This window comes from Seriola dumerili, unplaced genomic scaffold (genome assembly GCF_002260705.1).
Source record: "Seriola dumerili isolate Sdu_G_001 unplaced genomic scaffold, Sdu_1.0 BDQW01000621.1, whole genome shotgun sequence".
NCBI classification, from domain to species: Eukaryota; Metazoa; Chordata; class Actinopteri; order Carangiformes; family Carangidae; genus Seriola; species Seriola dumerili.
Window position 1 is genome coordinate 390,160 of NW_019174876.1, and position 11,919 is coordinate 402,078.

At 37.8% G+C, this 11,919-nt stretch overlaps 1 protein-coding gene and 1 non-coding gene across 2 annotated transcripts; one reads left to right on the forward strand and one right to left on the reverse strand.

Annotated features, from left to right (window-relative positions):
* Nucleotides 1-351: 351 nt before the first annotated feature.
* On the reverse strand, nucleotides 352-424 carry trnar-ccu. Its single transcript has one exon. It is a non-coding gene; the product is annotated as a tRNA-Arg (tRNA).
* Nucleotides 425-937: 513 nt separating this feature from the next.
* On the forward strand, nucleotides 938-10,652 carry ttc26 (tetratricopeptide repeat domain 26). Its single transcript, XM_022765018.1, has 18 exons — nucleotides 938-1,199; nucleotides 1,349-1,492; nucleotides 2,387-2,479; nucleotides 2,673-2,787; nucleotides 3,512-3,561; nucleotides 4,020-4,165; nucleotides 4,942-5,113; nucleotides 5,577-5,651; nucleotides 5,756-5,858; nucleotides 6,342-6,397; nucleotides 6,857-6,910; nucleotides 7,008-7,071; nucleotides 7,156-7,244; nucleotides 7,542-7,625; nucleotides 7,711-7,780; nucleotides 8,853-8,959; nucleotides 9,934-10,067; nucleotides 10,310-10,652. The coding sequence occupies exons 1-18, from the start codon at nucleotides 1,197-1,199 to the stop codon at nucleotides 10,422-10,424; spliced, it is 1,674 nt and encodes a 557-aa protein (XP_022620739.1). The 5' UTR covers nucleotides 938-1,196; the 3' UTR covers nucleotides 10,425-10,652.
* Nucleotides 10,653-11,919: the final 1,267 nt, after the last annotated feature.

Below are 11,919 nucleotides of genomic sequence, written 5' to 3' on the forward strand. Positions count from 1 at the left end.
TATTTTATTTAGATATATTTTTTCCCACTGCTATCAGAGTCACAGGAAAATTATATTGATACTCATTCAGCAAAAACAGACTCATACACATAAATGTATGCTTTGTGTTGCACATTGATGGGATATACATACACAGTAAACAGGGCCTGTTTTTATTTGTTGTTGAATGAAAGAACTGTTATTGTTTCTGCCTTGGAAAAAACATTTCTATATGAATGAATAGTTCATAATGGTAAGACAGCAGTATTTGGTAATATGAAATGTCTGCAGCCCAGAATGTACTTAGTACACACTATATAAAGATATTAGAAGCCTCGTTGAAATTTTGTTATTTTTACTGAAAAAATCTTTCACCCCAGATGGGACTCGAACCCACAATCCCTGGCTTAGGAGGCCAGTGCCTTATCCATTAGGCCACTGGGGCGTCATCGGTATCGCGGGAGAATTTTGGCCTATTTATAATACAATATAACCTGCGAAATGGTTGGTATTTCCATGAAGGGGAATACATCTAGTTTACATGTGTAATTGCGGTATAAGAAATGTGAGTAAAAGAAATATATTTCGCATGAGAGTTGCAGCCGTTTTGCGCTGTTCAGTTGCTAGGCAACAGGGAACAAACCACTGAGTCAAGTTAAATTTGAGTGTAACACAGAAGAGCCAATACTTCCTGTTCACCTCTTTTACTTCAAAATAAATGTCACTCGAAAACAATATTCTAAAACCGTTGCAATCTTTGAACTTTTCCTTCGACAGTCATCCCAAACTTAGCATACAACCCGCTCAAACGGGGCCATAATGCCGCTTATGTTAGCACTTCGCCCTGAGAATGAGTTTAACTGTCTCGCTATATGATCAAGTGCTTTGCTTGTGCCTTTAATTTGAAAATAAAACAGAGGAAAACATAATCTATGCTGTCGGTGGCTTGACGCTATTAGCCAGAGCTAGCTAAAACGAACCAAGAGCTTACTTAGCAACAATCCTTACGAGGAGAACGTGTTAATTTCATCATTTACGATATCTGGCCACTTTCAATGAAAGATGAAACTAGGAGGCTAAAACCTAACGTTAGGTAGAGGACGTAACCGCTAACGTTAACAATTTGTGTTGTTATAGAAAGGAAAACCCAACGTTAGCTTTGTTAGTGATAAACAAGTCTCAGCTAGGTAAGAGTCATCTCTTCAAGACTCGTCGGCATGGTGAGTTAATGTTTCTGCACACTTAAATTTCATGCCAGGACCGTATTGATACTATAGCAGTCTCGTTGGCTCACTAAAACCCACCACAAGTCCACGGAAAGTTATGTGATCACCTGAGAAAATTAAATTTTGTTTTTGTACCTTGGCAGATCCTCTCTCGCGTGAAACCAGCAGTGGGAGGAAAGACACCGGTGAGCATCAGTGAGAAGAAGAAGAAAAACAAAACTAGAGTTCCCCGCTTGGAGGAATACCTGCAACAGAGAGACTACCTTGGGGCCCTGACACTGTTGGAGGTACACACACATGCACACACAAAACCAGCTCAAACCAGATCAAGGGTTTCTAATTGTGTATTAAACCGATTAAAGGGCCACCGCTCACTAAAAAGGACGGGTCAGAGGTCCTGTGCTGAGATGCATTCATGTATCACAAGAACCTCTGTGTGTGGTGTTCTGCAGGTGACTGACACCTGGAGAACTTGCAGTGTCACATTACAATTATTATTATTATTTACAGGTAATAGAAGTAATACAAGATTATAATTTATTAGTAATTGCTGAATAACCTATGAAAAGGGTGTTGATTTCAAAGAAAAATTGATTCAGAGAAATTAATTCAATCAGTTAAGTCCAGTGTATCATCAGTTCTTCATATCGCTCCAAATTCAAGGTGGCATGGGTGAGGTAGGGGTAGGATGTAAGAGCAATAGACAGGGCAGCATGGAGGATGTATGGAGTAGCAGATGAGGTCAGACTGGGCACATTACACTAAGGAGAGATAAACTACTTTATTATTGCTGTGAAGTGGTCACACTCACAGCAAATTCTACAAATATAATGTAAGAGAAGTTATGAGTTCCCACTCTTAAAAACAATAATGTAAGTGGTATGTTAGTTACTGTCTTTTACCTGCATGATTTTGTTTTTTCAAACTTCAAGGATGAAGCAACCATATCCTTCAGTAAATTATATCCATATGTGATGGCTCTTTTTCAGTAGTTTGGTGAGCTGAGATGGGACTGCTTGGCTAACTTGCTAAGTTTTTTTTTTAGTGCAATTCCTCCTGCAGATTACCCTGTATAGCCCTGGAATAAAAGTTTCGGAAATAGAATATCTTCCACATCTATGCAACAGACAACTCTGTATTAATGAAGTGCTGCTGCTGACGTGTTGCTGTGTCATCTCCAGTTTCAGAGGAGTATTGGAGAGAAAGAGGAGCATGCAGACCTCTGGATTGGTTATTGCGCCTTTCACTTGGGTGATTACAAGAGAGCTATGGAGGTATTTTTTGTGTATTTCTGTGTATGTGTGTGTCTCAATGAGTGTGTGTAGCTAGGTACACAGAATTTTATATAAAAAGCCCTAAATGCAGTATGTAAATTCTAAGCCGGTCTAATAAATGGATAAGGATGTGACTGACAGTTTTTATAAGGGCTGAACAAATTTGTAATATTTGCTTATCATGCCCTGACAGGAATACAAGTCTCTGACAATGAACCCTGATTGTCCTGCTGAGGTGTGGGTCTATCTGGCCTGTGCCCTGTTTTTTCTGGGGCTCTATAAAGAGGCAGAGGAGGCTGCGTCTAAGGGTAGGCATTTCAGCCACTTTACTTTAACCTACATTTTGTACGACGCTATTCGGGGAAAAACATTTTCTCGCTCATAAGTAATCTGTGGCACTATTAAGCTTTTTATGTGAACTGTGAACTACTTTCAGTTTTTTGGGAACCTGTGGGATCAAATTAGTTTAAATAAAATACATTGGAGTCTGACCACCAATCAATTGCATATATACAGTACATTTGTACACACTAAGTTCACCATTTAACTTAAGGCAAAATTTTGTTTGCCTCTCATTCATCATCATTCAAATGTTAATAAACTATAGGATGCACAATTATGAAAAATAGTGACATATATTGTTGCGATGTAGTCTTTTCATTAGTCTCTAATAAAAAGTAAATAAAAGTCAGCAAAATGTCATCCAAATGTCTCCAAGTTTACTATGGACACCCAGAATTTCCACTAGTTTTCCTGTACAAACTTTGGTGTAAATCTGACAAAAGGTAGTCCTCTTGTGCACCATTTGTTATTTAAGTGGTCTAGTAATTTATTTCTATGGGTTTGCTGTACAACTTTAGGTCCACTAAACCACTCTCCAGTCCTTGTGTAATTTTGTATGCTGGATCAACTTACAATGCTGTTTAATCGGTTATTTCACTAATGAGAGTAAGGTTATGATGTTAATGAATTGTGCCTCTATTGTCGTGTGCTTTGCTGGCTAACTAAATTTGGTATCTCTTGTTCTCTTAGCACCAATGTCTCCACTCCAAAACCGGCTCCTTTTCCACTTGGCTCACAAGGTTGAAAAATGAATCATATTTTACTATTATGTGTTTACTTGTCCTCACTGCCATCACTCAATCACTAAAGTCACTCCTGAGAAACCCTGCAGTGTTATATACACATTTATATCTGTGATAATATGAGATAAACTTAGAGGTCTGTGCAGTACTTTCATCTTGTTTTACCTGGGCTCAGTAATGAGGAAAAAAAATTGTGTTTCCAGCGTTTGTGTAATAGATCTTATTTGCTCCTTACCTTATTTCTGTGCATATCACTTTAAATGTCATCTCAACATAGGTCTAATAATTCTACCTTGTTGTTTCATCTCTTCAGATATATATGAATTTCCACAGTTTTTCACCTGTTTGATCTAAGGTGTAATTTATGTCTTCCTTCTGTCCCTCCAGTCTCAACCCAGTCACCCTAATCAGATCCCTGTTTGAAGTTTTCCTCTTTTCTTCATGTCATGTCTCAGTTCAACGATGAGAAGAAGCTGATGGGTTTCCACCAGAACCTGGAAGATGTGACAGAGGATCAGCTGAGCCTGGCATCCATTCACTATATGCGGTCGCACTACCAGGAAGCTATAGACATCTATAAACGGCTTCTTTTACAGAACAGGTCTGTGCTTTCCCTGCCTCTTACTCTCTTAAATTAGTTTCACAGATCTGCTGGACACATGTACCTTCCTAGCACCACCTTGGCAGGTGTTGGTGGTTAATGCTTGAGTATTAGACTTCATGGGCTTCACGCCTTGTGGAACCATAAAGATAATTCAAGCATCAGTGATGCAGACCTGCTGAGCTAGCTTCTAACACTGATATACTGTATCTGTAGTAGTGAGGGTAAAAAATCGAAAGACTTTGATTTGGCAACATTTCCTGTGCCGCTTTTGTTTTTGTGGCATCTGTGGCCAAGGCGCATGCAAGTTTTCTTTTACTAGATTGACAGCAAATGTGACAGCTTTAAGCTTCAATTATATTCCCTTGCTGACATGCACAGGGACAGTTGCGGACACCACATACATGTTGCTGTTCTTATTATAATACTTTCTAGTCCACTAGTGCCACGCGGACATGCCATAAAATCTTCACTTTTGTCTGATCATAAATTGGAATGAATTCTTTATTCACTTATCTAGTAATAATTTAATAACATCATAGTGACAATGAAAATAGTGATTAAATTGGTGATGTCTTCTTAGATAAGCAAAATTTCCTTTTCTAAACAGCTATAAATATAACCAAGTTACTCATTTTGTTAAGAATATTGATGAAATAAAAATATGTAGAAAATACTCACAGCAGTAAAGTGACACGAATAACGTCTTGTATCCATCAACTACAAGAAATAATATATAATAAGTAGTGATATAATTTTACATCTTGTTTTCTCAGAGATTTCCTGGCCCTCAAAGTATACGTGGCTCTGTGTTACTACAAGCTGGACTACTATGATGTGTCCCAGGAGGTGCTGGCCGTGTACCTGCAGAGCATCCCTGACTCCACTATTGCCCTTAACCTTAAGGCCTGCAACCACTTCAGGCTCTACAATGGCAAGGCAGCAGAGGTAAACAGTGTCTGACTGCTGCATACCCTAGCTGGTGGTTCTTCATATTGACATGTTTTCACATTTCCATACACAGATTTTTATGTTTCGTGTTTAGTCTGTAGCAAAGATAACTGCGTAAGAACTGGTACTGGAACTATTTAGAAGGCAAACATAACAAGTCACCATTTACATTAATTTATCAATGAAATTGCTTACTTTATTTTCAATGCGAACACCAATAGGTGAACGCTAAAAATTTCAACAAAAAATATAATCACATCTGTATTTAGTGAGGTTAATGTATAGTATCTGTGCTGGTACAGTAAATCTTTGTTTATTGGCTGATTTTATTATTTTATTTATTTATTTTTATTTGCATGTTCCATTACAGTTGAGTCAGTAGCTGCTTATCCTTTTCATTTCTTTGTGGACAGTAACCAGTGGTAGTTTTTACTTAATGTGTGCATTCTCTCCCTCTCAGGCTGAGTTGAAGAACCTAATCGACATTTCCTCCTGCTCCTTTGAGTTTGCTAAGGAGCTTATCCGACACAACCTGGTAAGCTCTTCACAAGCTCTGTCTGTGAGTGTGTAGGTGTGTGCATACACTAGTGACTTACATGCCGATTTTCACACTCTGAATCTCTCCCTTGTGTTCTGCAGGTGGTGTTTCGTGGTGGGGAGGGGGCATTGCAGGTGCTGCCTCCTCTGATCGATGTGATCCCCGAGGCCAGACTCAACCTGGTCATCTACTATCTCAGACAAGGTGTGTAGGTGTGGCATGGCAGTTTTCCGGAACAAGCAAAACAAGAAAAATATTTCTATTTAAATGCATCACACGTTTTATTATAAAATGATAAGAGAAAAACTGATGATATAGTATCTTTAGACCTTTATTTACAAATGCAATCACCTATTCATCCAGGAGAAGTTATGAATACCCAAATGTAATAAAAGAACATATTTTTATTATAATGTATGGTATTATTTTATCAGTTTTAAGTAAGCTGAAAATAACACAATAGTATACAACACAATGAAATCCCACTCTTATGTGTCCATGCTGTGTTGAACGAAAAAAGTTGAAAATATAGAAGATAATTATATTTTTCCTTATCCGGTCTTTAGCATGCAACATTTCAGCATTGTAATTTCAGCATTCTTGTTTTTATGTTGATGTATAGTTGTTTTAATTTATTGGAAACTTGCCCGAGTTCAAGGATTCACATTCTCATTTTCATATTTCCAGATGATGTCCAAGAAGCTTACAACCTCATCCAAGATTTGATGCCCACCACACCTCAGGTGACGATATTGAGTTTCAATGTGATGTTTCATTTGTTCTCTGTATTGTAACTACTTGGCCTCAGTGAGATCTGCTCAGTTTCACTTTAACATAAAAGATAATATAGTGGCTGTGTTTAACTAAAACCAGGGCTCATATTGACTATTTTGCTGTACGGTTTATAGGTTTTGCTCTTTTTTTAATAAAAATGTACAATTAAAACTACAGTAACACCAGATTAAACAAAGCCTGTTAATAAATCTCTTCTTCTTGTTCCACGTAAGAGTTCCTGAAGAGCTTTTTCTTTCTTCGGAATTTTTTTGTACCTTGAAAAACATCTTCATGTCACCTGAAACTGATGGATTGTTTGGCTTTTGTATCTCTGTTATTCATTTTTTAACTTGTTGAAATGGATTTTGATGTTGTTTGAAAAAACTGCAGATCAAATGATTCACTCTGATCATTTACTGTTTCCTCAGGAGTATATTTTGAAAGGAGTGGTAAATGCCGCATTGGGACAAGAAATTGGATCAGTGAGTGTTTCTGTTTAACTTGAAGAGTTACATGCAAATAAATGAGAAATAAATGAGATAACAGTGAGTGTGAGACATTATCTTTTTATCTTTTCAGAGGGATCACTTGAAAATCGCACAGCAGTTCTTTCAGCTGGTCGGAGGCTCAGCTAGTGAATGTGGTACGTTGAATAGAAGTTTGATCAATATGATCCTTTTAAAGAAACACTGTGCGAGCGTGTGTATAACATTTTTTGTCCTTTCAGACACTATTCCTGGCAGACAGTGCATGGCCTCCTGCTTCTTCCTCTTGAGGCAGTTCGAAGATGTTCTCATATATCTAAACTCAGTCAAGGTTAGTGATGTTCAGTACAAGGCACACATTATATGGCATATTCCATTGAAGACTTCTGTGTTGTTACTTTACTGTGGTATCAGTCTGTAAGATGGAGCTGAAAAAAAGACTCCCACACACTGGGTGAGAAGTGTCACTTCAGATGACAAGTGGTGCTTTACAGATGCAGGTGTGTGTTTGTGTGTTTCTCCCCATGATTTGTACTACCAACAAAAAGCTGATATGCTCTTTATTTCTGGACACGTGGGCACTCGTCCTTTTTTTTATGTGGGCATAACTGTTCTTTTCTCTCTGCAGGGTTACTTCTATAATGATGACACGTTCAACTTCAACTATGCTCAGGCTAAAGCAGCTCTTGGCAACTACAAGGAAGCAGAAGAGGTACCTTACTTCAGCAAACATCAACAGATTCATCTGACTGAATTTACTGATCATTGTATTGCACTAACTTTAATGTTTCTTTCAGGTTTTTCTGCTCATTCAGAGTGAGAAGATCAAGAATGACTATGTTTACCTCAGCTGGCTGGCACGATGCTGTATGTATAGTAGTTATAGTGATGGTAGTATATTTGATAACAAAAATCTTTCTGCAAGGAAATTTCATTCATGTAGCATGATACATACAAGAGATTTACATACATTTAAACTTCAAGGGAATTGAAAACAAGTTTTAAAAGTGTGACAAAATGTGAACATATATATACATTATTAATTCCAAGGCATTCCTCATATAAACGTGAACATAAAGATTTTAAAGAAATATAAGTCACAAAAACAAAATAAAACAACAGTAAATTGCAGTAGAAATAATTGAAGTTCACTAATTATAAAATGATTAACAAAGTCCAGTTAAATCCAATTTCAGTCAGAAAGTGATAGGTATGAAAAAAGATTTGAGAACTCAGAGCATAGTCAAGGTACCTTTACTTGTTCAACTGTCAACAGATCTCAGCTAAGCTTCAGCACAAAGGGAGTAAAACGATTAAGTGTTGAGATGATTGATACTGTAAAAATAATAACGCAAAGTCCCTAACCCTAACCCTACAGGTAAATACCACAGGCCACCAGCATGAGAATACCAGACTGCTCGTGAGGTGTTTGTTCAGTAAGAAGGCTGGGAGTTGACATTTTGCATATATTATAACGAGTGAAAAACCTCCAAAACAGGCGCAATGTGATCCAGTCCCTTAGTTTTCACTGGCAGACTCGCTGCTGCATTTGGCACGAGCTGCATTAAGGTAAGGTCTTTTTAGGTAGTTATGAAAAAAGTTACAGTAGTCTACAGCTGTTGGCATAAAAGCATGGAGAGCACCTTCAACCCTTTATACGTGTTCACTGAGGCTGAGATCTGAATCAAACATCACTGCCAGATTTGTAGCTTTAGGCCTGTAAAGAATTTAGGGTTACTATTGCACTCGGCTAGTGTTACACTCAGCACCTCTAAGAAATGGAAATCTCCATGAAAAGATTTTTCTCCCTTTCTTGGCTTAATCCAGATCAATAAAACCTGCCCAAAGGCATTTAATATTTTCCAAATTTGAGTCTATAAAAGTTGCTGAAACTGGCTGTGAATGATGGATTATTGAACTCTCGTCTTGTTCCTGTCAGACATCATGAACCAGAAGGGTCAGCTTGCCTGGGAGCTCTATCTGAAGATGGGCACTTCCTCTGACTCCTTCAGTCTGCTGCAGCTCATTGCCAACGACTGCTACAAGGTAACATCATCCTCTGTCTTCTGCCTCTCATATTGCCTTCGCTTACCACTTACCATTTACCATTTAGTTTACCACATTAGTGCTGAAACGATTAGTCAATTTAACAGTTGTCGATTGGCGGACAATGAATCACAAACTATTATGATGATCAGATAATTGTTTAAATTACATATCAAGCAAAGATTGTAACCATTGGCTGGTTCCAGCTTCTCAAATGTGAGTTTCGATATTTTATATTATTGCGTATTGACTAACTTTGGCTTTTGGACATTTGGTCTGACAAAAGAAGCAATTTGAAGACAGATCACTGGGAAATTTTGATTGGCACAACTTTTGTATTTGTTAGTAGGGCTGCAACTAATCATTATGTCCATTGTCTATTAATCTGCAGATGATTTTCGGATTTATCACTTAATTGTTTGGTCCATGAAATGTCAGACAATAGTACATACATACACATATATAATATACAATTTGAGCTCTGTTTAGGTACCATTGCACCATTGTCTTCATCTGGCTGTTTCTTGGTTAAAATACCATAATTTATTGCTAAAGGTCGGAGCATTCAGTCCTGTGTGACACAATTCCAAAGCATAACCATTTTCTGAATTCACATATGTCAAATGTATATAGCTTTTCCCAAAAATCCACCTTAAATGGAGGCATTGCACATTTCATTTTCTACCTGCCTGTTTTTATGATAGTCTTATTTCATACCAATTTTGGCTGTGTTATTGATTATAGTTTAACTTGGCTGCGGTCATGTTGTTAGAGGTGCTGTCTGTCCTTCAAAAGGCTCTCAGTTTGCTCACCATATTTTTGAAATGCAGTGAGCAAAGTGTGAGCAGACATGTAGTGCTCTGGATAAGATCTTTCTGTGGAAACAGACTGCTCATTTGGTAAAGAGGTGGTTTAATCTGTGCCCAGAAAGTCAATATGTTGCCGTGGGTCACGACTACAACCTGCTGTTTCAGATGGGCCAGTTCTACTATGCAGCCAAAGCCTTTGATGCACTGGAGAAGCTGGACCCAGAATCCAACTACTGGGAGGGCAAGCGAGGGGCATGTGTCGGCATCTTCCAGCTCATACTGGCAAACAAGGAGTCCAAGTATGTTTGTCTCTTTTTTTTTCCTGTGCAGTAGTTTGGGTGCTGATTTTCTCTTTTCTACATTTAAAAACATTTTTCTTCATAATCCCTGTCATTACCCTGTAAAATTGGTAAAATCTGGACTTGCACATCAAATATTTGTGGTCTGTTTGAGTGGGTGTGATGTCTAAATAAAAGAAACATGAGAGATGGTGCATTCTTGATCTAATCTTGTTCCCTCACATATCCTGTTTGTGTTCTAGGGAGACACTTAAAGAGGTGGTGCCCTTGCTGCGAAATTCAGGAAACCCCCAGGTTGAATACATCATCCGAGCTCTGAGGAAGTGGGCCAAAGACAACAGAGTCCTCCTCTCATGACAACCCTCAGCACTGAACTTCACCTCACTGTAGGCCTACATCAAGAGTAGCTACATTATGCAGAAATCAGCAGCTGTTACAGTGCATTTGGTCATTTTCAGTGACTTGAATGAATGATATCTATGCCACATGAAGAAATATTGAGCTATTATCTTTCATATAAAGTTGTGTTTTGTATTAAAAATACAAGGTTTGAATTGCAATTATCTATGTACTTATATATTTGTATTAAAATGTGAAGTGTTTTGTAAATTACTCTTGTGTTGTCAGTGATTCATTTGTGTGAATTTCATTTTAGTAACTGACCTTACACATTTTATTTTCAGCTTTTATTAAGTAATACAAAAATGCATGAACAATTTGCAGAACAACAAAGAAAAAAACACTTAATGTATAAAAGATATGTACTGTAGAGGAAGAGGAAAAAGGAAAAGAAACAGGTATAAGAAAAACAAAATGAGATTATTATTATTTTTATCCCTAGTATACGGTAAGTCAGGCTTCAAAACGCTAGATCCTACAATTCCCACAATGCAACTCAAATGTCAGTTTAAATCTTCCAAACTTTATGCCCTCTCTCTGTATTACAGATTTTCTGTCAAACATTTGAATTCTCAAGTCCAACCTGACCCTGATGACATGATCAGGGTCATTTCCTTAGATTTGATAAAGCTCCTTCAGAGGTGAACACAGAATAGATTATAGAACTGTTTTTTCAAGCTGAGTTGTTCACCTTGATGATCAAGCTGGTCCTTAATGTGTAAAACTGGGGAAATGTGCAGGACTTGCTACACTGCACAGAGGGTATTATAGGTGGGGCATTGGAACAGTCAACATCAAACTTTTGCTTTGGGGCTTTGTAACTGGTTAATCAACCCATCCATCCTTCACAGAACAGAAAATACAAGGATCTCTGTCAAATGTAAATGTATTCACACCATGTCTTGTAATTAGCAGCATCAGGAGCATCTCTGTTACACTTCAAGTCAAAATGTATTTTAGTCATCGTTACTTCTCTTGGATGTTTGACCCTCACTGTGCTGAATGATGCATGAGCAGAGTTTGACAGTGGCGGATTGTTTTTATGTTTTCACCTTCATCTGCTAGAGGTGAAGATTTTGTCTGAGCTCACTTTAAATCTGAGTTCAAGGTGTGTACCTGCCAGCACGATTTGCCACATCACAATCCGTCTGGAAGCAAATCCTTTGCCCTGTTCTTCAAATGTGGTTTGGCTAACTCAAGCTAACATGTTGTTGTCAGGCTAAATAACAATGTTATTTCTCATCCAGCTAGTTTGGTTCTTTGAATGCAGTTTGATGATTTATTTCTTAATTATTGGATGACGTTAACTGGAGTAACAGTGCACTCTAATTTTGAAATAAAGGTAAAATGACTGAAGAGTTGAAACCATGATCAGCATTCATATGACTGGCTGAGTGCTGATATTCCCAGCATGCACTGGGGCAACAGATTCATGGACACAAGTCTCCTTTCA